Source organism: Agelaius phoeniceus, chromosome 12 (genome assembly GCF_051311805.1).
Source record: "Agelaius phoeniceus isolate bAgePho1 chromosome 12, bAgePho1.hap1, whole genome shotgun sequence".
Lineage (NCBI taxonomy): Eukaryota > Metazoa > Chordata > Aves > Passeriformes > Icteridae > Agelaius > Agelaius phoeniceus.
In genome coordinates, this window is record NC_135276.1 from 22,152,646 (window position 1) to 22,173,684 (window position 21,039).

The 21,039-nt window shown below is 50.5% G+C and overlaps 2 protein-coding genes across 5 annotated transcripts; one reads left to right on the forward strand and one right to left on the reverse strand.

Annotated features, from left to right (window-relative positions):
- Nucleotides 1-564: 564 nt before the first annotated feature.
- Nucleotides 565-7,167, reverse strand: IST1 (IST1 factor associated with ESCRT-III). 2 transcript variants are annotated; one of them, XM_054640646.2, is made up of 10 exons: nucleotides 6,935-7,167; nucleotides 5,865-5,964; nucleotides 5,023-5,203; nucleotides 4,709-4,796; nucleotides 4,356-4,439; nucleotides 3,869-3,979; nucleotides 3,365-3,571; nucleotides 2,205-2,297; nucleotides 1,044-1,089; nucleotides 565-882 (listed from the first exon to the last, which is right to left on the reverse strand). In XM_054640646.2, exons 2-10 carry the CDS (start codon nucleotides 5,950-5,952, stop codon nucleotides 683-685), a joined length of 1,098 nt encoding a protein of 365 aa, XP_054496621.1. In that variant the 5' UTR covers nucleotides 5,953-5,964; nucleotides 6,935-7,167; the 3' UTR covers nucleotides 565-682. The 2 variants fall into 2 exon arrangements, with proteins under 2 accessions (XP_054496621.1, XP_054496620.1); XM_054640645.2 differs by lacking the exon at nucleotides 6,935-7,167 and adding an exon at nucleotides 6,555-6,654.
- Nucleotides 7,168-7,197: 30 nt separating this feature from the next.
- ZNF821 (zinc finger protein 821) lies at nucleotides 7,198-19,681 on the forward strand. Of its 3 annotated transcripts, XM_077184881.1 has the most exons (9): nucleotides 7,198-7,401; nucleotides 7,577-7,728; nucleotides 8,776-8,867; nucleotides 15,415-15,525; nucleotides 15,622-15,747; nucleotides 16,192-16,334; nucleotides 16,851-16,955; nucleotides 17,899-18,065; nucleotides 18,759-19,681. In XM_077184881.1, the coding sequence occupies exons 3-9, from the start codon at nucleotides 8,828-8,830 to the stop codon at nucleotides 19,411-19,413; spliced, it is 1,347 nt and encodes a 448-aa protein (XP_077040996.1). In that variant the 5' UTR covers nucleotides 7,198-7,401; nucleotides 7,577-7,728; nucleotides 8,776-8,827; the 3' UTR covers nucleotides 19,414-19,681. The 3 variants fall into 3 exon arrangements, with proteins under 3 accessions (XP_077040996.1, XP_077040995.1, XP_054496616.1); XM_077184880.1 differs by having other exon boundaries at nucleotides 15,415-15,747; XM_054640641.2 differs by lacking the exon at nucleotides 15,415-15,525 and having other exon boundaries at nucleotides 7,201-7,401.
- The last annotated feature ends 1,358 nt before the right edge of the window (nucleotides 19,682-21,039 follow it).

Below are 21,039 nucleotides of genomic sequence, written 5' to 3' on the forward strand. Positions count from 1 at the left end.
CGGGAAGCGGGCAAGGACGGGATGGACAGGACGGGGACAGCCACGGCACAGCTGCAGTGTCACCAACAGGTACGTTACAGTCCCGGGATGCCTCGCACGCGACTCGGGTAGGGTAAACAAGGTGCTGCTGCGTATCCCATCAGACCACCCTCAGTGCCTTGCCTCCAGACCTCGATGGGCCATAGCTGCTCAGCACCCGCATCAAAACCCCGAGGCAGCGGCAGAGCCTGTCTCGCTCTGCCCTCTCGGGGGCTAGTCACATACCCAACAGGCCCAGGCAGATACTGGTACCCTTCTGCAAACTGCAAATGGACTCCACCGAGAACACCATCAAGGCCAATGAGGGCTCCCCAAGAGAAAGCCTCTGCTGGCAGGCATGGAGCCGTCATGGAGGCAGCCAGGAACAGTGCCCAGAACATCATGCACAGCTTCCCCATACAGCTACCCAGACTGACGGGGGTTCTTCCTTGCCTCACTCTCACAACATTCCCCACAGTTCATCTCCTGGAGCAGCAAAGATCAGGAAAGCGGCAGCACTTGGTGTAAGTACAGCAGGAAGAGAGCTCAAAAAGAAGAGCATGTTCATTGGAGGTTAATACAGGAAAGCAATTTCAAAGAGAGTCTGTTTCAGAGAGGAGGTATCACACAGCTCCTTCCCCTCCTTCCTGCAGCCCAGGAAGTTTTATGTTTTCTTCTTCAGCTCCTCAAATCTCCGTGAAAGATCATCGAAGTCAATGTCTTCTGAGGCAGAAGAGTTGGCGCCAGCAGATGCTGTTGGTAGTGTGTCTGGCACAGATGGCAATTCAGGCAGTACAAAGTTATCAAAGGTATTAGGAGCTCCAGCTCGTGGTTTAGGAGAAGCTTCTGGCTTGGGCTCAGGCCCTGTTGATAAGAGAAGTATCACTGCACCTCACCATCAGCATACACTCACCGGGCCAAACAGAGCCCCACGAAGGAACAGTCATTCCAGAAACAGGCAGTACCAGAGGGTTTTTCAGAACAGCCCCTAATATCCAAGCTTTTCCAAACCTCAACATACTCACCAGGCACTAGTGCAGCAGCATCCTTGTCAGCGTTAGGCTCATCAATCTGAAAAAGACTCTCAGTTACTACAGCTCTGTCCACCAGGCATGGTCACACCAGCACACAAGCAGAGCTCAGAGGCACAGCTCCGGCAGATCAGTGCACACTCCTCCCCACTCCTAGCAGGCAGCCATGGCTTTGCAACAATGTGCCTCTCTTCCAAGAAACAGAGGCAGCTCTTCAGCTTTTCTCTCCCTCCTTGTCAACTAAAGTAGCTTCACTGACCATATTCTGAACTGGATCAATCGAGCGTATCCACTATCAGGTCTGAAATATTTATCAAGGCCACCAGTGAGAAAACACCGCCCTCTTCATCCACATCATCACAGCTCCTTGCTGCCTTTCTTCAAAAACCACTGGCAGGCCCTTGTGACTAGCAGCAGGGTCTTGGTCTGTCTGGGAAAAAGGCTCATGGCACACGCAGCTGTGCTAGTAAAACTTATTCCCTGCATGCTGCAGCCCTCAACACCCATTCCTACCCAATTCACCTGCACTGCTGCACCTGTGAGAACACAAAAGTGTCAGCACCACAATGCTCAACTATGCTCCTCCCTACTTAGGATAATGCAAAAACAGCATATCACCAAAAGCAGAGTAGCAGGCATGATGACAAACTGCAGCAACAAAACCAGAGACAAGTGTAGAAAGGGAAGTCGCCAGCCTCTGCTTTGTTTTCCCCAAGGACTGAGGAAAGTCTGTGAAAGGAAGAGTCTCTAAACATACAGCATCTGGGTCAGTCAAAATTGTCATCCAGGCTGTTAATTAGTTCAAAAGCCATAATTAAACAGACTCAAGATGATAAACTCTTCACATTGCAAAAACCAGAACTTGTGGATTCTGCTTATTAACTGTTTAACACCACTTTAACAATGCAGCAAGAGAAATCTTTGGTTTCCTTTGCAGCCAAAGCACAGAGCTGAATGAGGAACTTCTCTCCATAAGTCATCCTTCCATCGTGTGCATTCACTGATTCACTACAGTAGCAAGCAATGCCAGCACCACCCCAAAAGCTCGAAAGCTTAGCTTAGTATCCTTTACAAACATTTCTCTTCTCTGTGGCTACCACTGCACTCTGAGGATCCCTCTGCTGCCTGCAATGGCCATTCATCTCAGGTACTTACGGACTCGTATGTGGGTGGGTTTGCCGGAATTGGTGGTGGGTGGATGTTACTGAAAGGCTGGTAGGTCCCCACTGGCAGGCCACTGAAGTTCTCCTGTACAGAGAGATCAGTCATGCAGCACACCACTCATCTGAGACACCACACGCCTACAGCTGCCATGGGAGTCACAGGAAGTAGAGTCTTAGATAAATGCAAGCACGTATTCAAGTGGGTAAGAGTTTATGCTTACAAGGAAGAGATTCTCAAGTATTAAGACAGATGTAGTCACCTGGAGCAGGCAGACCCAGCTAACTGGACTGTGGGTTATTCTAAAGAACCAGCACAGATAAACATTTCATCTTTCAAGGCACAAGAAGCACCAGGCCAATAAAGGAAATACTCTGCCATTTCTGGCCCTGTGTGCAGTACTGCAGAATAGGAAAGAGGTTTCTGGCTCACACAAGGCTTTGAGTTGCCCTCATTTGTCACACAACAGCACCTCAAGGACCCAGACCTGGCACAAGCCCTCAGCATGTTTATGCCTGGGCCAACAGCCAAGTGATGATACTTGGCCCAGATTTTCCACAAAAAGTACTTCAGCACTACTGGGACCATATTAAGACTCAAAGCCATCCCACTATTCTGCTCTCCAGTCTACACAGATATCCTGTAAATTACTTAATTCAGAGAACGGAGGAGTTCTTTTCAGCTCCCACCTTCCACCCTTACAACAAATCCTCTGCAAGAGCCATTGGCTCAGTCTTCTCCCCTTGCAGGTCTGCAGGCAGGGCTCTTCTGCATTTTTCTGTGCTATTCCCACCCCACAACACTCACCTGATTTCCTTGACTGAATCCTGGCACACTACCAGCCTACCAACTTCAAAGTGCAGCTCCAACTCCTGGACAAAAGCCTGGCAGTCAGAAGACTACCTAAGGAGTTAAGTCTGGACTCCTCTGTTCCCTGAAGGCAAAGAGGGCTGGCTGCAGAACAGGGTTAGGAACCTCCACAGTCAAGATGCAAGATTAGGCTTCAGCTGTACTGCCAGCAGCCTCCGTCCCCTGCAGTCTCACACTGAGAAGATGGCACACTGAGCTAACAGGTACAGTCAGCAGGCACAGGGCTAAGCGCTACAATAGGAGTCTTTCACAGAAAAGGAAACACACAAAGCCCAGGAACTTACCGGTCCCTTAGGAGGTGGATAAGAGAAGGGTGGATTTGTTGTTGGCATGGGCATAGGCATCATCACGGGCATGGGTACTAACCCATCATGACCTATCATTGGGGCTGTAAATCCACCACCTCCGCCCCCTCCATGGCCACCCTTCTTCACATCATCCGTGAAGCCCACATCAATTAGATCTGCCTCTCCACCTGGCGGGGCTTCAGCCTGGAAAGGGTGGAAGAATTCTGCTCACCAACACATCTCTTATGATCACTGCCCTCTATACACATTAGATGAAGCATTTGTCAATGGACAAGATGGGAATACACAACAGAACAGAGCTATACAGTGGTATTAATGGAAAACAGAATGTGAACCAGGTTGTAGCATGTGTAACTACTGCCACATAACACAGGAGTGCCTGAAGGAAGAAGGATCATGCTATGCTAGGGCTGTCTAGAAGACACCAAAGCACAAGGACTACCCAGTTCACTGCAATGCCGCATCCTGAGGCGAACTCACCATCACCACTGAGTCAGGCTCATAGGGCACATTGTAGTTCTTTGCAATCTCAATGAGGTATCTCTCCACCAGGATCTTGGGTGGTGCTTCCACACTCAACTTGTGCATCAGCTGGAACACGAGGGTGGAGAGACTTAGCAGAGCCAGGGCAATGCAGCATCCAACAGCTCTGTACCAGTGCCATCCCAGCCAGGGAGGTGCAGCAGGCAGCCGTGGGGAGGCCCCTGAACCCAGTACAACATGCTGCAGGCAGCCATAAGCCAGGGCTCTATTTGCTCTACCCTTCCCCATCCACAACCAGTAGAGCAAGGCCTTCCTGCCTGAGGCCTCAGCACCATGCTCCAATGCAGGTGGGCCCTGGCTGCACAGCACCTGCTGTGCTCCAGAGTGATGGCAAGCATCAGCCACCAGCCACGGGCCCAAGGGGCAGCAAGCCTTGGCAGGAGTGGCTGCTCTGCCAGCTCTGCCTGTTCTACCAGTTCCTTACCCTGTCATTGACTGTCCCAATCTGGTTTGTCCGGCACAGCTTCCCATACTCCTTGCTGTACTTAGCACACAACTGATCAGCAACCTGCAGCAGGAGAGAAACTCTAGAACGTGCACACTCCTGCTTTCCCCCACCTCAAACCTCACATCCACTCAGCTCCCTCCCTCATTTTTCCCACTGAGCACTCCAGTTCAGCAGCTGCAGCCACCCCAGATGCTTCAAGGACATCTGATTTCCATCTGCAGAGCCCATAAAATCCTCTGGTATAAAGTCCCAGACAAGGGCTTCCATCAGCATCAGGCAGCATCATCCCCACCCTGAATGTGCAGCATCCCTCAAGCAACCCTACTCACAATCTTCAACTCGGCCACTTCTGACTGGAGGCGTGGTGCAGCCCAAATCAGTGTCGATACTGCCTCTGCCAGGCCAGAATCCAGCTCCCTATGACCAAAGAAAACAATTCTCTCTCCACCCCATGCACCCAGCCTTTGCTGCCCTCAATCTCCTTAGCCTTTAAGTTCCCATCCCATGCACTGGGCTCCACAGTCTCCCGTACATGGGGAAGAAAAGGTCTCTGGAGAGACAAACATGGATGCCCTTCTGTACCCCAGACCTGCCCCCAACAGTGCCCCTTCCTGAGTCCATAACCCTCCCAGCCAGAGCTTACTTCATGGACTGGATCAAGCCAAAGCGGGCGAGCAGCAGATCACAGTACAGCTCCAGGATCTCCATGGCCTCCACAAGGTAATCTTCACGGATGATGTGCTCCACACGAATCCTGGCACGCTCATCTTTTCCAGCTGCCAGGTAATCTGCAATCTCCTTCCTTGCCTTCTGGGCCAACTCAGCTGCAGCACACATCCCGAGTCCGGTCACTGTGCTGGCCTAGGCTGCTGCCTCCAGACTGCCCACAAGTCCCCATTACACATAAAACCACCACCAGCTTCTCCCCCCTATCTAACATCTGCATCCCGAGACACTCGGGCATGGCTTGGCAGAGCCCTCATGTCCAGCTCCCAGCACACTTAACTCATGGGAGTAGGGAAAGTGGACTTCAGGCTGCTGGAAACACTCCTGTACCTACAACCTCCCTACAGAGTTAACCAGGAACACAGGCCTGACCTGTGTCAGGGCAGGGCAGGGCAGGTGGGGAGGATCTCCCACAGCACCCAGGGAGTTCTCCACTGTGCTCTTAGCACACATAGCCCACAAATATTAGCTGTTAGCTACCACCCCACAAACTGCACTCCAACAGCTGCCAGGAAGGTGGACAGAGGCCACACTGTGGCCAGCCTGCTCTTCCAGCTCCTTGTGCACCAGGGCAGATTGTTAAGGCCTGGGTCCAGCAAGGAAGAGCAAAAAGCTACTCCATACTTGGCCCATGAAAGTACCCCCAACTCCAGAAATACCTTCCCAAGTCTCCTGAGCCCCAAAAGCATCCTGGGTCCCTTAATACTCCCCCTAATACTCACTCTTAATACTTAATACACCTGCCCCCTTAATACTCACTCTTTTTTTTCTCCAGTAGCTTGAGGCGATTGATGACAAGGCGCAGGTTGACTCGCAAGCGCTCTGCCTTGAACCCAGAGCCCAACATGATAAACACTTTCTGTGGAGAAGAGGGATGGCCACTGGAACCAACAACTGCCAGTCAGGGTCTGTCACCAGACACTGTTTTACTGCGGGGGAGGCCAAGAAATGCCCCAAACAAACAAGCCCTAGTCTGCCAATCCTGAATCTAGTTATTTATAAGTGACTGAACCTCGAGTGCTTATTATTGCCTTTCCCACTTCATAACCCTGCACCTCACCAAGACCAATAGGATTGGCCTTAGAACTTCAAGGAAACTTACTGGACATTGTTTTAAAAACGGAAAAGTCAACTGAAGAGCCAAGCCCACCTCTGTCCTATCGAAATACAAGTTATAAACCAGCTATATAATTAACTAGAGGACTATTAGAAACTAAGGTTGTAACAATGTCGTCATCAGAAGGAAAAAGCTGCCGTTTCACATTCCCCACACTCTTCCTGCCTACTGAACACACGCTTAGTCTCCCAGGAACCAGTTCAACTTATTAACCCTACAAAAAGCAAATCCTAATATTATTTAATTATAGCATTCTGTTTGCCAAAAACCGTTCATCAAGGAAAAGCTTCCTTAAAAGACAGCACATAGAATCACCTCTGTTTGCATCTCACCTCCCCATCCCTCTGTGCCGGCGGCTCCACCGCCCAGAGCGGAGAGTCATGACCTGATCCGGCTGCCGGGACGGCCGCCAGCCACACCAGCCGCTCGGGGAGACTCGCCGCGTCTGGCCTAATGCCCAGGGACAGTTCGGACAGTGCGCAGGAGGCCCTGCATGAGCTCCACAGGCGCAGCTGCACCTGAGGGCTGAGGGGAGAAATCCCTCTCCCTCCCCAGCTAGGTAGCAGCGAGAGAACATCCCACACCACGACCGGAGCAGGTCCCGGGGCAAGTCCCAGGGCTGCGGGAGACCCTGAGGCAAGGCTCCCCGTCAGTTTCTCGGACACCGAGTGCTCCCCGCGGCCCCGCTCACGCGTCCCACGGTCCGACTCACCACCCGCCGCTCCGCAGCTCTGCCACCCAAAATGGCGCGCGGCTTCCGCAATCCTTCATCGCGTGCGGAGTGATCCTCATAGCCGGCACTCTCCGTACCCAGTCTCCGGCACAGCCCGGGGCACAGTCGAGCTGGCGCGGCGGGCGCTGTCCCGACCCGCTTCCGCAAATGCGGCCTTGGCGTAGCAACGGCCGGGGAGAGAGGGGCACAGTCTGGGAGAGCGGCGCAGAGGGACTACATGGTCCGGCGGAGGGATCCTGAGCGCGTCTAACCGGTGCCACGCCTGATAGGCGCCCGCCGGTGCCCGCCCCCGGCGTGGCGGTTCCGGCAGCGCGGCGTTCCGCCGGCTGCTGCGACCTGGCCACGGGGTCCTCGGTTCTCTGAGGGTCGCACGGCGCTGGCGCCACCGCGAAGGAGAGTCGGACCGAAGTCCAGCCCGGGCCTGGGACCGGAGCCGCAGCTCCCGGGTAAGTGGGCCTAGCGGACGTTCCGAGCGGGCCCGCTGCTCCCGGGCGGCGCTCAGTAGCCCGTGAGGGGAGGCGGCCCCGAGCCCCCGGGGCGGGGCGGTTCTCCTCAGCAGGTGCGCGAGCTCGTAACGCGGTGGTCTGAGTTAATACTACACCCTGCGTTTTGGCCTTGCAGGGTACGCGAGATTCTGGCGAACCGGGGTGGCACGAGGGCTCCCGGTAATCTGCCGGCGGAGACGGCCGGGGCAGGCGGGCCCCGTCGCAGGCACGGATGAGCTCCCTCGGGTGGTCGGGAGTCACGCGCTGGGCTGAATCCATGGCATACAGGTGAGACGCTTCAGGTAACGAAAAGCCGGCCCCTGAGCTCTGCGGGTGAGCTGTGCCCTCCCGGTGCCTGCCGTGGCCCCCGTGCCCGCGCTCGCGCAGCCTGGCGTTGCCCTCCGCCATCTTGCCCGTCTGTCTGTCCGCTGCCCTTTGTCTGTCTGCGGCTCCCGGTGCCTGCGGCGGGACCGGGTAAGCCGGGCCGGGCTGAGGTTGCCGCCCGCGAGGAGTGAAACGGGCCCCGCGGCGGGACCTTCGCTGCCAGAGCCGGTCGGTCTGTCAGGGATGCCCGGTCGGGACGTCGGAGGCCTGGGCAGGGTTCCCGCGTCCGTCCTGATGCTAGAGGAGCCGCATCCCTTTGTCTGTATGTCTGGCCGCTTGCGGGCCTGGTCCTTCCTGCCGTCTCCCGTGCGCTGGGACTGCCGGATGGATTCCGCTGTCTGGGGAGGTGTCCGAGATCTTCGTGTCCGTCTATCTGAGAAGGCTGATGCGATCCCTGTGTCTGTCTGGCAGTGCGAGGCTGACAGGATCCTTTTGTCTGTCTGTCTGATGTCCATGTTTCTCTGTCAGCAAGAGGCTGATGAAATCCGTGTGTTTGTCCCTCTGAGGAGGCTGACGGGATCTCTGTGTCCATGTGTCTTGTGGGAAATGGGTTCAGCTCCTCCTTTTGTCTGTCTGTCTGAGAGGACTGTTGGAAATGCCACCTTCCTCTGTCAGTTCAACGACAAGGATGAATACTTCACTGCAGGAATAGGCAGGAGAGAGAAGGGTGTTTGGACTGCGGTTGCGGTAATTTTTGAAGGGGACGTGCATTTTTTGAGGGCATCAGGATTGCTTAAATCTTTACCTGAGAACTGGGTAGGACTGCCCATGCAGAATGCTTTCTGACATGCTTGTGGATTGTGTTGGATGCTGGCCTGGAATCCAGCTGTGGTGATGCAGAATGAGCCCCATAGGTAGAAGGGTGGGGAATGACTCTGGGACAGGCAGCAGAGCTTGGCCAGGGACTTGGAGGGTTTCAGTGAAGTGTGTGACAGACTCTTCTCTTCTCAGATGAGCCCTCTGCAGAGGGGAGGAACACTCTCTGCCCCCAGGTCAGGGAAACATGTCCCGTCGGAAACAGACCACTCCTAACAAAGTTCACTGTGAGTATGATGTTATGCAGCATTGTGGGACCCTTGCTCTGGCTGGGTTGTGGAGTGAGGTGGGGAGGAGTGGAATGATGGGAGTGATGGGAAGGGACAGCTTGTGGGGAATGGTGGTTACTCATCTTTTATCTTAGGGTGTAAAAGAAGAGAAACTGAGCTCTGTGCATCAGGGAAGCTGGCTGTGTCCTGGCATAGCAGGACAGGGGTAGGCTTGAACAGCTAATGCTGTGAGCATAGGTTTGTATATGCAGCGCCTGTAGCTGGGCTTTGCATTCACACTGTCAAAAGTACAAGTTAGAACACTAGAAAATGTGGCTTGAGGCTCTGGCCTCTTGCTAGCAAAGGAAGTTCTAGGCAAGGTGGTTGGAGCATGCTGGCTAAAAGCCAGCAAGTCCTGGGTTTTGATCTTCATCCTACCACAGACCCAACTGGCTGGCCTTGGGCATGTTACTTAAGCTCACTGTACCTCAGTTTCTACCAGATGATGAAATAAAGCCATTTGCTCTTTCCTGTCAAGGAATGGGTGGTGGCCAAGTAAATTACAGGACAAATAACTGCTGTCTGCCAGATCATTCTTGAGCTGAGGTGGGTAAGATGGATCTCTGTTTCTCCATCATTGCCAAGGCCTAAGCATTTGTTTGACAGTGAAAGGGTTGAAGATGCTGTGCATCAGCACTTCTCATGGTCAGGCTACAGCCAGGCACCAGTGGAGCTGGGAGGCAGAGATGAAGGTTTGGCTGCAGAGGGGAAACTGCACATGTACAGCTTTTGTTTGGCAGCAGAGGGAATTTGAGGGGCCTGAAATTATGCCCTTGTTCATACTCAGGTTTGTGGCTGGGAACATGCTTGGAATTTGGGCTGGAATTAGGAAAACAAGTTTCAATTTCTGTAGATCTGTGAGAGCAAGGCTGCTGAGAGGGCCCTGTGTGGTTTTGGCTGCAGTAGCTGTCAGGAGTGCGAGACAGAGCTGAGTGCTGCAGCCCTAACACTGCCTCATTGCTGGTGCTGCTGGCTTGCATGTCTGTGTGTATGTGTGCTGCCTCTGTGCACAGGTACGCAACAGGCATCTGTGCATGCTGCTCTCAGTGCAAAGGGAAACTCTGGGCTGGAGCTGACACCTTGCACACTCCGTGAGTGCACTGGGAAGGGCTGTCTCTGCCTGGGACTTGCAGCCCCACTGGCTGGGCAGCTTGGCAGAGCCAGCCGAGCTGTCCTTGCTGGCCAGAGTGAGGTTCTCAAGGAGTGTGGCTTGTGGCACCTGCATTGCCTTGTGCTCTCTGATTCCTGCTTCTGGTTGTTGGGTTCCGCTGTGGGCAGAGTATAGATTTAATTTGTCTGATAGTACATTAATGACTTTGGAGTTGTTGTTCTTAGAGAAATTTGATATGTCTGGTATTTTATCCTGTGATGCCAATAACATGCCTTGTGTCCACACACTTCTGCTTCTTAGAGTGCCCAGGTATTACTGCTGTTATTGAGCTCAGGTTTATGTCATATATGCAATTAAGCTATCTTCCTTGGTCCGGAGTTGGGATTTCTTGAGTATGGAAACCAAGCGCTACAGTAGCTCTAATTGTGCAGATAGAGTTTCCATGGTGTTTAGCTGGGTACTTGTCTGCACTTCACTGCATAAGGGCTGTGTTCTTCAGAAGCTTGTACTATCATATACAAAACTCTACGTATCACAAAATTCAGTGGTGCACTGTTTTCACAGTGAACAATGCTTTTTTATCTGCAATACAAATGATTGTATCTCCAGTCCTGGTTTTGGAGGAAGCTGTCTGACAAACACACTGCCAGGGGGCAGGAGGTTATAGCATCAGGTATGCCACGGAGTGGAGTTCTGGGACCTGTTCATCTCCTTTACATGCAGTACGTTGCTACAGAGCAACTGTTCAGCAGGAGCCATCGAGAGCAGCAAGTAGGACCACAAGAAAATAAGGGGACCGAGAGATACCAGAAACTTGTCAATGGTGATGTCTTCACCTTGGGATGGAAAATCTTGTCTGTCTTATGATGAACACCACGAAATCGTTGGGACTTCTCTGTCTACCTAGCCTGCTGTGTGTCTGGAGGGCCCAGAAATGCCGTGCAGTGCCCTGACGAGGATAATCGGAGAAAACACCGGCTCCAAGAACGGGGTGAGCCAGCAGAATGAGGAGTCAGGCTGAGACATAGCAGACACGTTACTGGGACTTCTTCACAGGGACTGCAGTGGTTGGGAGGAGAGGAATGAAAGGGACAGCAGGTATGCAGCTTTTTATGCAGTTGCCTGCAGCTGGGGTCTGATTTGGCAGGCTATGGGGCTGGGGGACTGCCTTTTGGATTTGCATAAATACGACTGTGCATATATGACTGGACAAATTTGATGGGAGGATGGTGCCTACTTCTTCCTTGCATGGCCACTTCCATCTTCTCTTCCTTCTTGGACTGACTAGGGCGAGTAACAGCTGCTGATTTCCTCTAGTTGGCTTGCTTGGTGTCTCCTCTTTCCAGGATTACTTTGCAGGCTTGGCATGGCCCTCATTTCACCTTGCTCTCACAACACCATGGTTTTCTGTCCTCACTTAGGACAGAATCACTTTGCTTGGCAAGCAGAGCAAACCAGCTAGGAGATTGTATGGTTACAAATCAAAACAGTTTTCAATAGAAGTTGATATGTAAGGAAAGTCAAAATAATACTGAAACAATGATAAAAATTATGGTAAAATTTATCACAAAAGTCTTTCTGTGCATGATGGCCAGTCCCACAATTTTAATTTAGTCATTGCCCCTGCAGCACATAAATGGCTCTTAAGAATATAATTTTATTTTGCCATGTGGTGCATGAAAAACATACCTTACAAAGTGCTAACAAACTGAGCAGTAATAGTGGAATATGCTTGTTGAAAAATAAAATGCAGTTAGATTGCTTGTGGGGAGATACCTTAATTTGGTCATTTGGTTCAATTTCGTCTTTATTTTCTCCCAGAGTATGCAGTATAAAAGTATAAAAACTCTAAGCAATTAATCTGTTCTTGCATTCATCTGTACTGTGCTGTCACCCCACCAGTCATGGACTACTTGCTGTCTTCGTGCTTGCCAAAATTTGTTGCAGGTATTAGCATGCACTTCTCCCTCCTTGCTGTCCACAAGCTGCTTTGCTTTCTATTGCCTGTGTCCTCTGCAGCTGATGCTTAGATGATTTTAGAACTCTGGATAAGAGCTTTTGTTAGTCAGATTAATTCCTGCTTCTGAGCTCTATTTATCATGGCTCCAATATCCCATTAATCCTCCATTTCCTTCCCTCTCTCTCTAACACACACATGTTCTGTGCTCTTTGGTGTTCCTTGGATTCTCCTGTCTATAATAGTCCCATTTTGAAGGGAAGGTACCTTGCAAGAAATAGAACCCAGCATTCACAACTGAGCAGAAATGTTACGTGCATCAAATCCCTTGGTTCTGAAGGGCTCCGTGGACTGCCATTGTTAACCGTTTCAATTGTGTTGTTTTTCATTTCAGTAACCACTACAGCAGTGTGGACAACCCAGAATAGCCATGGGGCAGGTGGAATAGATCCACAGTGGTGGAAAGACTTGCAAATTTCAGGTCCAGGAACACAGAGAAGACCTACATGAACAGGGACTTTAAATTTATGTACAAGGAGGGAATAAACTGACTCATCTGTGAGAGACCGTTCTGTTTAGGAAGGAAGGCAGGAGAATGATGTAGTCCCTTTGCGTTTTGTTTTGTGGATTTTGGGGTGGGAGTTGTTTGTTTACGTGTTTATTTTCCAGAACACCTGAGAGTTATCCTGCATTTATACAGTTCAAGAAGGGAAGGGCTCAGGGCTGGTACCCTAGCAGTCATGCCTGCCCATGTTACACAGGGCTGTCCCCTATTTCCACCACTGCTGACTTGGCATCCCTCTCATTCCCAGCAGTATGGAGAGGAGAATGGAATACAAAGCAGAGGCATTTGTATCATCTCTCTTGTCTTACATCTCTAGCTGCTTGTAAACAACTACAGTGACTTGTTTTGGTGTTGTGGTCAGCCTGCAGGCCTGTTTGTATTTAATAAAGAAACTTCTGGAGAAGAGTCTGTGAATTCACTGTTGAGCATAACATCCTTTACTTACGGCAGTGATCCTAAAGCTGTTGCCTGTCCAACTCCTCTTCCAAGTGAATGGAAGCATACCCAAAGTGGGGTGGAGGTGGGGGTGTGTCTGTTTATGAGCATGTGTGTGCAGAAACATCAAAAGTATAACCCTGGACCTATCCAACATTAAAGTTGTAAAGTTTTATCAAAGGAGGACTTTGTCAGTAGATGAACAGGACACTCCTAAGTTCTTTTGTACGCTATTACTATAATACATTAGAAATTTTGTACAAGGGGAAGACAGTATTTTTCCATGTTTGCCTTTCCCAGTCCCGTGATGTTTTTAGATAGAGGCTGGGGAGGATGCACAGGACGTGGCCTGCTAACAGCACGGGTTTGGTTAACAGCTTGCATTGCTGGCTGTAAGCTGGTTGTTCTCTGCACTGTGCCGAGTCAATACTCACTGGGCTCTAGGGGTGTTGCACAGAGGCTGGAGGCACACACAATTGCTCAGTAACTGTGACTGATACCAGTGTTCCTTATGTGAGAAGTTCCGTCTTCTGTCACCTCAGATAAAGATCCCAGCTCTTAAATCCTGCAAACTGTCTGCGTGGTTTGTATAGCTGAGCAGGAACCTGCCCTGCCTTACGACTCCAGGCTGCTGCTCAGTGGGAGTGTAATCTGTCTGAAAGGGAATAGGGGGAAGAAATCAAACAAGTAATTGCTTCCACGAGCAGCCTGTGGCATTTGGGAATTCTGTTTTGGAACTCTGTCAAAGGCAGCAGCACGTCTCCCATCGTAGTTTTATATCTGTCCTGTGTTCTGCAGGTTTCCTCATTTCATCAAGCTTTCTCTTTCACTTGCAATGCTTTTTTGGTCTATGGACTTTTATCCTGGTGGTTTGTGGGTTTCTGCTTCTTGGAGGGGCACTGGATTTCTGTGGTGTTGGCTGCTTGTACAGTCTGTATCTCAGTCCCACCAATGTGAGGCTGTGGTCCCGATATAAAAACAGCACTCCAGGTCATGAAAACCATTCAGTGCTAGAATGGCTTCTGAAGGGGTGTCACAGCAGTCATGATGGTCCCTGCTGCTTTCAATGACAAATAGACTTGGCCCTCCTCAGCACCTCTCCTCAGGCACATGGATTGTGCTCTCAAATCTTCTCTACAGCACTCTTTCTCACATTTCTGAAAGAGAATGATAAAAGCCTTCAAATGCTTTCGGAAACCTACATGGGGACATGGGGAACTAAAATTCTTCTCCCACAGTCTCAGTAAAACTTCTGAAGGTGTTTGAAATCTTCCATAAATCACAGCTTTTTAAAGCCCTGCCAAAATTGCAAGGTGAGCCCCAAGGAAGGCAGTGTGAGTGGAAACATGGAGCAGCACTGGCTGGAACAGTTCAGCACATGGGAATGTACCTGTCCTTGTAACAGGACTGGTGCTCTCTCTCAGGAGTTCAATTTCCTGGTTATAGTGGTGCCAGCTGTGGCCCTGTACTAAAAGGTAACTTTGTCTTCTGAAAGCTATGTTTTGATTTTATGTCAAAAATGCACTGCGTTTTCCTTGGCATTTTCACATTTGTGCTTTGAATGGTTCTTGAGCACTTTCAAATCAGTTGATAAATGCAACCCAAAAGCCGGCCTGCTGGGAACTTCAGCACCTTTCCCAAGCCTCCCAGCTCATCCACTGGAAAAGGTAAATCACGACTACACCTGGAACAATGTAATTTGTTTGCTTTAATATGAAAATTAACGGTTGCCTTTTACTATTATTCTCTGGAACCAAAACTTCTTTGAGCAGGGATTGCTGTAAGAACTTTTCATTCAGAGTACAAATAAATACTTTATTTCAAGGTGTTTGCCACGTCCTATTGAGCTGAGGTACTAGTGGTCACTGTTTTCAACTAAAATTGTTTTGTCCTAAGCATGCATCTCAGCCCTCTGGGGTCATTCCCTTAGGTTTCTGTTTTGAGCACATGAAGTGCCAATGAGATTTATTTTAGCGAGAGCCATTCCTGGGCAAAGCAGGGTAGTTTTCTATTCATCATATACACAGGAGAACACCAGTTTCAAGCATAGACACCTTCTGTAAAGGCAGCTTGTCCTCATCCCTCCTGGGACAGAAGAAAGTGACACTGTGGAGGGCAGGTGAGGTACCAGCACTTAGGGAGGTGCTATTTTTGTGCAAAATGCCAGCTATAGCCAGGAATAAGAGTTAATAATTTATAAGAGCTGTACAGTACTATCCCTGATCTGGGATACTGTCACAGTCCCCAGGTGCTTCCCCCCATCCTGAGCTGTGCTGTAGGATATTGGTGGATAGCTTGGCAGCAGTAAGAGCCACTTGGCTATTTATGGCAGATATATGGGGTCACAGGCATTTTGTGGCTGGAGTGGCATACACATAGTATGCAGAGGGCAGCCCAGTGCTGCACATTGCCACTAGTGAGACTCTTCTACATCCAGGCACTGGACTCACATCAGCAGGTGCCAGAGGCTGGTGTGGCAGGGTAGGCAAGCAGAGAAGTTACCTAAGTGCTTTCCAAGAGGTGACTCCAGAGGTTCTGCACAGTGCAGGTGAGCAACCCCATGCCTGTTGTATTTTTGGCAAGCCTTGGTGGTGGGAAGCAGTGGAACAGCACCAGTCTGACTCTTTGTCTTTGTGGCTGCTAGGGGAGCAAGTCTTTGCAGGGCTGGAGGAGCAAGCCCGCCAAGCCATGATGAAAAATAACTTTCGTGGAACTCTTGGGGACCAAAGGCCAACAATTCGTCCACTCCAAGACCCTGACTCCAGCAGCAGTGAGTTCTTCCCCTTCCAGTAGCACTAAGGTTGTAGACTGGGAAGACTGGAAAGGGGTGAGGCTGAGGGCTGCACAGTGTGTCCGAGTCCTCTGAGGGCCATCTTACCCAGATCCTCCTCTGGGTTAGCCCTTTGCTCCAGTGCAGGACTTTGTCCTAAGGACCAGACCAGCACAGCACAGACCGGGCAATGCCATGGGACCCAGTGCCATTTCACCAGAGCAGGGTGGGGACAGCAGCAGCTCTGCCTGAAGATCTGGAAGTCATTGAGCAAGGCAGTGTAAAATGCCATGCCCAGGACTCAAGTGCCCTAGACTGAGTTTAAATGGAAGCCGTATTTGGAGGGAGTGGGCAGAGGCCCCTTGTAATGCTGGTCAGGACAGTTAAAGCCTGTGAGTGCCATCGGTGTCCTGACACGTGGTAAAACTGTTCTGCACATTTCAGGTGGCAGCGATGATGAGGAAACCACTCAGGATGAAGTTTCTTCCCATACGTCTGAGGAAGATGGCTCAGTGGTGAAAGTGAAGAAGGAATTAGAAAATGCAGAACGACCTGTGGCTGGAACCCCATTGATAAGAGAAAATGAGGCAAGTGTGTACTGACTCTGCACTCACTATAGCCTCCAGGGAGAGAGAAGGGTACTGGGTACTATCTGAACACTTCCTCTCCCCATCATGTTTCTTTATCTTTCTCTCCCTCCCACCTCCTCCAAACAATGTCTCCTGGCAGGAGGAAAGGGTATGAAGAGCCTTTTGGCTGCCTGGAACAGGAGACAGCAGGCACAAACTGGCCAAGATGTTTGCAGAGTGCAAACCCTTCCCTTGGTTCCAGTACCATTTTCTGATTGGCTTCCCCTTGCCACAGAAAAGGCCCTGCCTTTTAGAGTCACTGTGCTAGCAAGAACCTGGGTGCAAGTAAGGCTATGAGGCCTCTGCCCCCTCTCCGTGAGATGCAGGGGTTTTGCTCAGAGGCTACATGAAGGAGGCTTTTTTCAGATGTCAAGCGCCCAAGGCAGGCCTGGCAGGACTGGGAGGAGCCGAGGAAGGGCGGGGTGCCTGCGCGGGTCGGTGTGCCTTACAGCCAATGGCTGTTCCTGCCCGTAGGTGCCTGAGAGTGGGAACGCTGAGCCCGTACTGGGACTGTCACAATGCCCCCTCTGCCAGCTCGAGTGTGGAAGCAGAGATCAACTTATTGCACACGTCTACCAGGTATGGATAGTTCCAACTGTGGAGTGTCTCTGGCCTGAAGCCTCAAATCCAGAAACAACTCAAAGCACAGGGTAACTTTGTTCTGGTCTTTGCAACCACAGAACTGAGTTTCTAGCTAGGATGTGACTGAAGTTTACAGCTGTAAACTGTGTCCAGAGAGTGTCTTGGGGAAAGAATTAGCAAGGCCCTGGTCTACAGATCTGGAAAACATAACTCTATGCCGATAACTCTATAACATATATATATATATATATATAAAACATAACTCTATATAACATATAACATAACTCTACACTTGCAGTCTCTGCAAGTATTTCAGGCTAAAACCAAGCAGTTCCTTCAAACTAAACATGGAAGCAATTTTTATATCATTCAATGAGATAAAAAACCTTCCTCCTGATCATTTATGTTATACTTCATTACAGTTCCTCTAATTATCCATGACAGTAGCTGTACTTCCTGAAAATTATTCCAGTTTTGCAAGAAATCTGCGGTGAAATCTTAGGTTTTGTTGTCAGTGCTTTCTTCATAGCACATCAAAGTCTGTAGCAGAAGGAATGAAACAGAACTTACCCGTGCCAGTTGTCTCCCTGTAAGTGCTTCTTTACCAGCATCCAGCCTTGCTTTTATTGAGTCATGCTTTGTCCTGCACCAGCAGTTCCTCAAATGCATTCCTGAAAACAAGGGTCAGGTCTTACAGTCCAAGTGGTTTGGTCTTAATTTTTTCTCCTGCACTGGAGTTGAGCTATAAAGGGCTTTTCTTCTTGTTTAACCTGTGACACAATGAATTACTTGTCTTGAGCTTGGTCTAAAAGCTGGCAGACAGAGGTTTAGTGGTAAAGGGTTCCCATTCCAAGAGGCTGAACAGAATGGTTTGAGCATGCCTTGGACTGGGCAAGGAGCTGGGAAATATGTAACTACCACCTGAGTGGTTGTTTTGCAGCACACTGGAGCGGTGGTGAGTGCCAAGAGCTACCTGTGTCCTGTGTGTGGCAGAGCCCTCAGCTCCCCAGGATCCCTTGGGAGACATCTCCTGATCCACTCAGAGGACCAGCTGTCCAACTGTGCAGTTTGTGGAGCACGCTTCACCAGCCACGCCACCTTCAACAGGTCAGGGTCACCCTGGCCAATGAGTGGGCTAGGTAGCACATTAAAGATTAGGTGGGTTGCCTTGAATGACTCAGAAGTTGTGGCTCTGGACCCACTGAGGCTGTAGGACAGTGCTAAACACCCCCAGTGAGTGAGATTCTCTTGATCCCTTCCTGTCTGCAGCTCTGCATCCCCTGCCAAGAGGTCTGCAGGCTGTGCTGGTAAAAGGGTCTTTCTTAGCGCTGTGCAGAGCTAGAGAAAGCGCTGTGGGCTCCAGTCACTGGAGAACAATCCACCCCTTCCCTTGCCCAGCACTCCATTGGAGCAAGGCTGCACTATCCAGATGGGTTCATCATGACCAGAGGAGGACTACAGGCAGAGACCAAAATGTTCTTTCTTTGTGTCCTGCCTAGTGGGAGATTATCCACTGACCAGTGGAGTGGGGCTAAAAAGAAATTCAGAGATGATGGGGAGGAGCAGCTTGCTGATTTATTCCCACTCTTGCACTCTTCCAACCCAGATACTGCTCTGGGCTAATCCACTTCCTTGCCCTGGACAGGACCGTGCTTTATTTTAGATACTCAGACATATCTGTGGGCAAATGATTTAGCAGAGGGCTCTGCCATGGGCTGTAGTGGGAGCAATGTTCACGGCAGCTCACGGGGACTCTGCCCACAGCACCAAGCCTCTGACTCCGTTCCTCCGGCTTTGCAGTGAGAAGCTGCCAGAGGTGCTCAGTGCGAATCGGCTGCCGGCACCACAGAGCCAGGGCCCCTCCAGCGCCGAGGGTAAGGATGTTGCCTTCTGCACCCCCGTGTATCCCGCGGGCATCCTGCTGGTGTGCAACAACTGCGCCGCGTACCGCAAGCTGCTCGAGGCACAGAGCCCCGGTGTGCGCAAGTGGGCCCTGCGGCGCCAGAACGAGCCCCTGGAGGTGCGGCTGCAGCGCCTGGAGCGGGAGCGCACAGCCAAGAAGAGCCGGCGGGACAATGAGACGCCCGAGGAGCGCGAGGTGAGGCGCATGCGGGACCGGGAGGCCAAGCGGCTGCAGCGCATGCAGGAGACGGACGAGCAGCGGGCGCGGCGGCTGCAGAGGGACCGGGAGGCCATGCGGCTGAAACGCGCCAACGAGACCCCCGAGAAGCGACAGGCCCGGCTCATCCGCGAGCGCGAAGCCAAGAGGCTCAAGCGGCGCCTGGAGAAAATGGATATGATGCTCCGGGCACAGTTCGGCCAGGACCCCTCTGCCATGGCTGCTTTGGCAGCTGAGATGAACTTCTTTCAGCTGCCAGTGAGCAATGTGGAGCTGGAGAGCCAGCTGCTGGGCAAAATGACCTTTGAGGAGCAGAGCAACAGTGCGTTGCACTAAACCACAGCCAAGAACTGTGCTGCCTTTGCTGCACCTGCCACATGTGCACTAGCAGGCTTCTGCGCCCAGGAGGCTGCTGTGGGTCCCTGCCTGACCCTCCCTGACAGGTGGTTCTGGTTTTCCTCTGAACCCAGGAGGAGAACAGAGCTGAGAGATGCCTGCCAAAGCAGCTCTGGTGGGAGCAGATTCTGAGGATACAGTCTGCTCTGGGGGCCAAGTCACAGCCTGTGACAGAACAAAAATAAATTAATGTATTAATTAACATTAATTAATGTTCACATGTATTAGTCCCCTTCTTTACCCTTTGTGCTTTGTCATGGTTTTGGGCCCTTGCCCCAGTAATGGGTCTAGGCTACTGCAATTCTGCAGTATTCCACCTCAATAAAAAAGGGTCTTGTTTACTGCAGCATGAATTACAGAGCTGAAGACAGATAGTCCATAAACTCCTCCAGGAGTAGATCCTTTGCAATTTGTGCCCGTAAGAAGGAAAGAAAGGAGGATGTCCTTCTGGAAATGCCTGTGCACACCCTTTTTTAAAACATCGTTATTACATATTTACGTATTTTGCAGTGTCATCCATGGAAAAGAACCTGAGGTCTTGTTTTAAGATAAAAACAATGAACGAAAGTTTTCACTCGTAAAAACAGTGAAAGAAAGGCTGGCCAAGGTAAACAAATAGCAAGCAAGTTTGCTGCTTTACTCACAAGTTATTTTCACTTAAACAGCATTTCAGGCTTGCAAGTGAAAGAGTTGATTGAATGGTAAATAATAGTGTAGGTCAGTTTCTAGGACTTTAGGGGTGTGCTTTTCCCTTTATTCAGCACTGGTGAGGCCACATCTGGAGACCTGTGTCCAGTGCTGGAGTCCCCAGTGCAAGAGCAACACAGACATACTAGAGGCAAAATGTCATCGTAGCCTGTGCCTACAGGAAAAGGTTCCTGCTACTAATAGAAATCACTATCAAAACTATGCAACTATGGAAATGATATCTAGGCATCTTTAAATTGCAAAAGACAAAGCAGTGGCACAGAAGGACTCATGGCAGAGCAAAGTGGTACACTCTCCATTATTTGGCTTCTTTAAGAATGAGCACCTGAAAATGCATGGTGTTAGCTTTGTGGTTTTGAGACATCAGCCCACCAAAAGCCAGTGTGCCACACTTCTGTTTGTAGCCTGAAAAGCCCTATTACCTCCATAGCATTTCCAGTTAAGGTCTAGAGTCATACAGTGGATCAAACACCTTGAGAAGTACTGTCTTCTCTCTGGTGGCTGTTTCTCTTTAAGTCAGAAATGGTGACCACAAGACTGCTACTTGAGATCAGAAGAGTAAAGTTAAAACAAGAAGCAAAATCTTTTTATCAGACTACTTGAAACCCTCATTTCCTCCTCATTTTTCAGTTTGAAAACCATTTGATTGCAGTCCCTTAAAGCCCTAGTTAAAATAGTTACCTTCAAAATGCATAATGTTGCATTTTTCTGGCAATAATGAACCACTCTCACAGTCAGCCCTGGGGATGCTGCTAGGAAACAGCATTGAACCTTTTCAGTGCAAGTTTTCTCCTCCTGCCACTGCAACATCTAGTTTCCTCCCTGTACAGAAGCTGTTTTAACATGATGTTCATTAAT

Bases quoted from the DNA above. Each gene is read 5' to 3' on its own strand.
- IST1 (XM_054640646.2), bottom strand. From the start codon at position 5,952: ATGTTGGGCTCTGGGTTCAAGGCAGAGCGCTTGCGAGTCAACCTGCGC. The intron at 3,572-3,868 runs GTGAGTTCGCCT...CACCCTTTCCAG, and splicing joins AGCCTGACTCAGTGGTGATG to GCTGAAGCCCCGCCAGGTGG. The intron at 883-1,043 runs GTGAGTATGTTG...TCTTATCAACAG, and splicing joins TGCTGCTGCACTAGTGCCTG to GGCCTGAGCCCAAGCCAGAA.
- ZNF821 (XM_077184880.1), top strand. From the start codon at position 8,828: ATGTCCCGTCGGAAACAGACCACTCCTAACAAAGTTCACT. The intron at 8,868-15,414 runs GTGAGTATGATG...TTCTACATCCAG, and splicing joins CACTCCTAACAAAGTTCACT to GCACTGGACTCACATCAGCA. The intron at 15,748-16,191 runs GTGAGTTCTTCC...TGCACATTTCAG, and splicing joins AGACCCTGACTCCAGCAGCA to GTGGCAGCGATGATGAGGAA.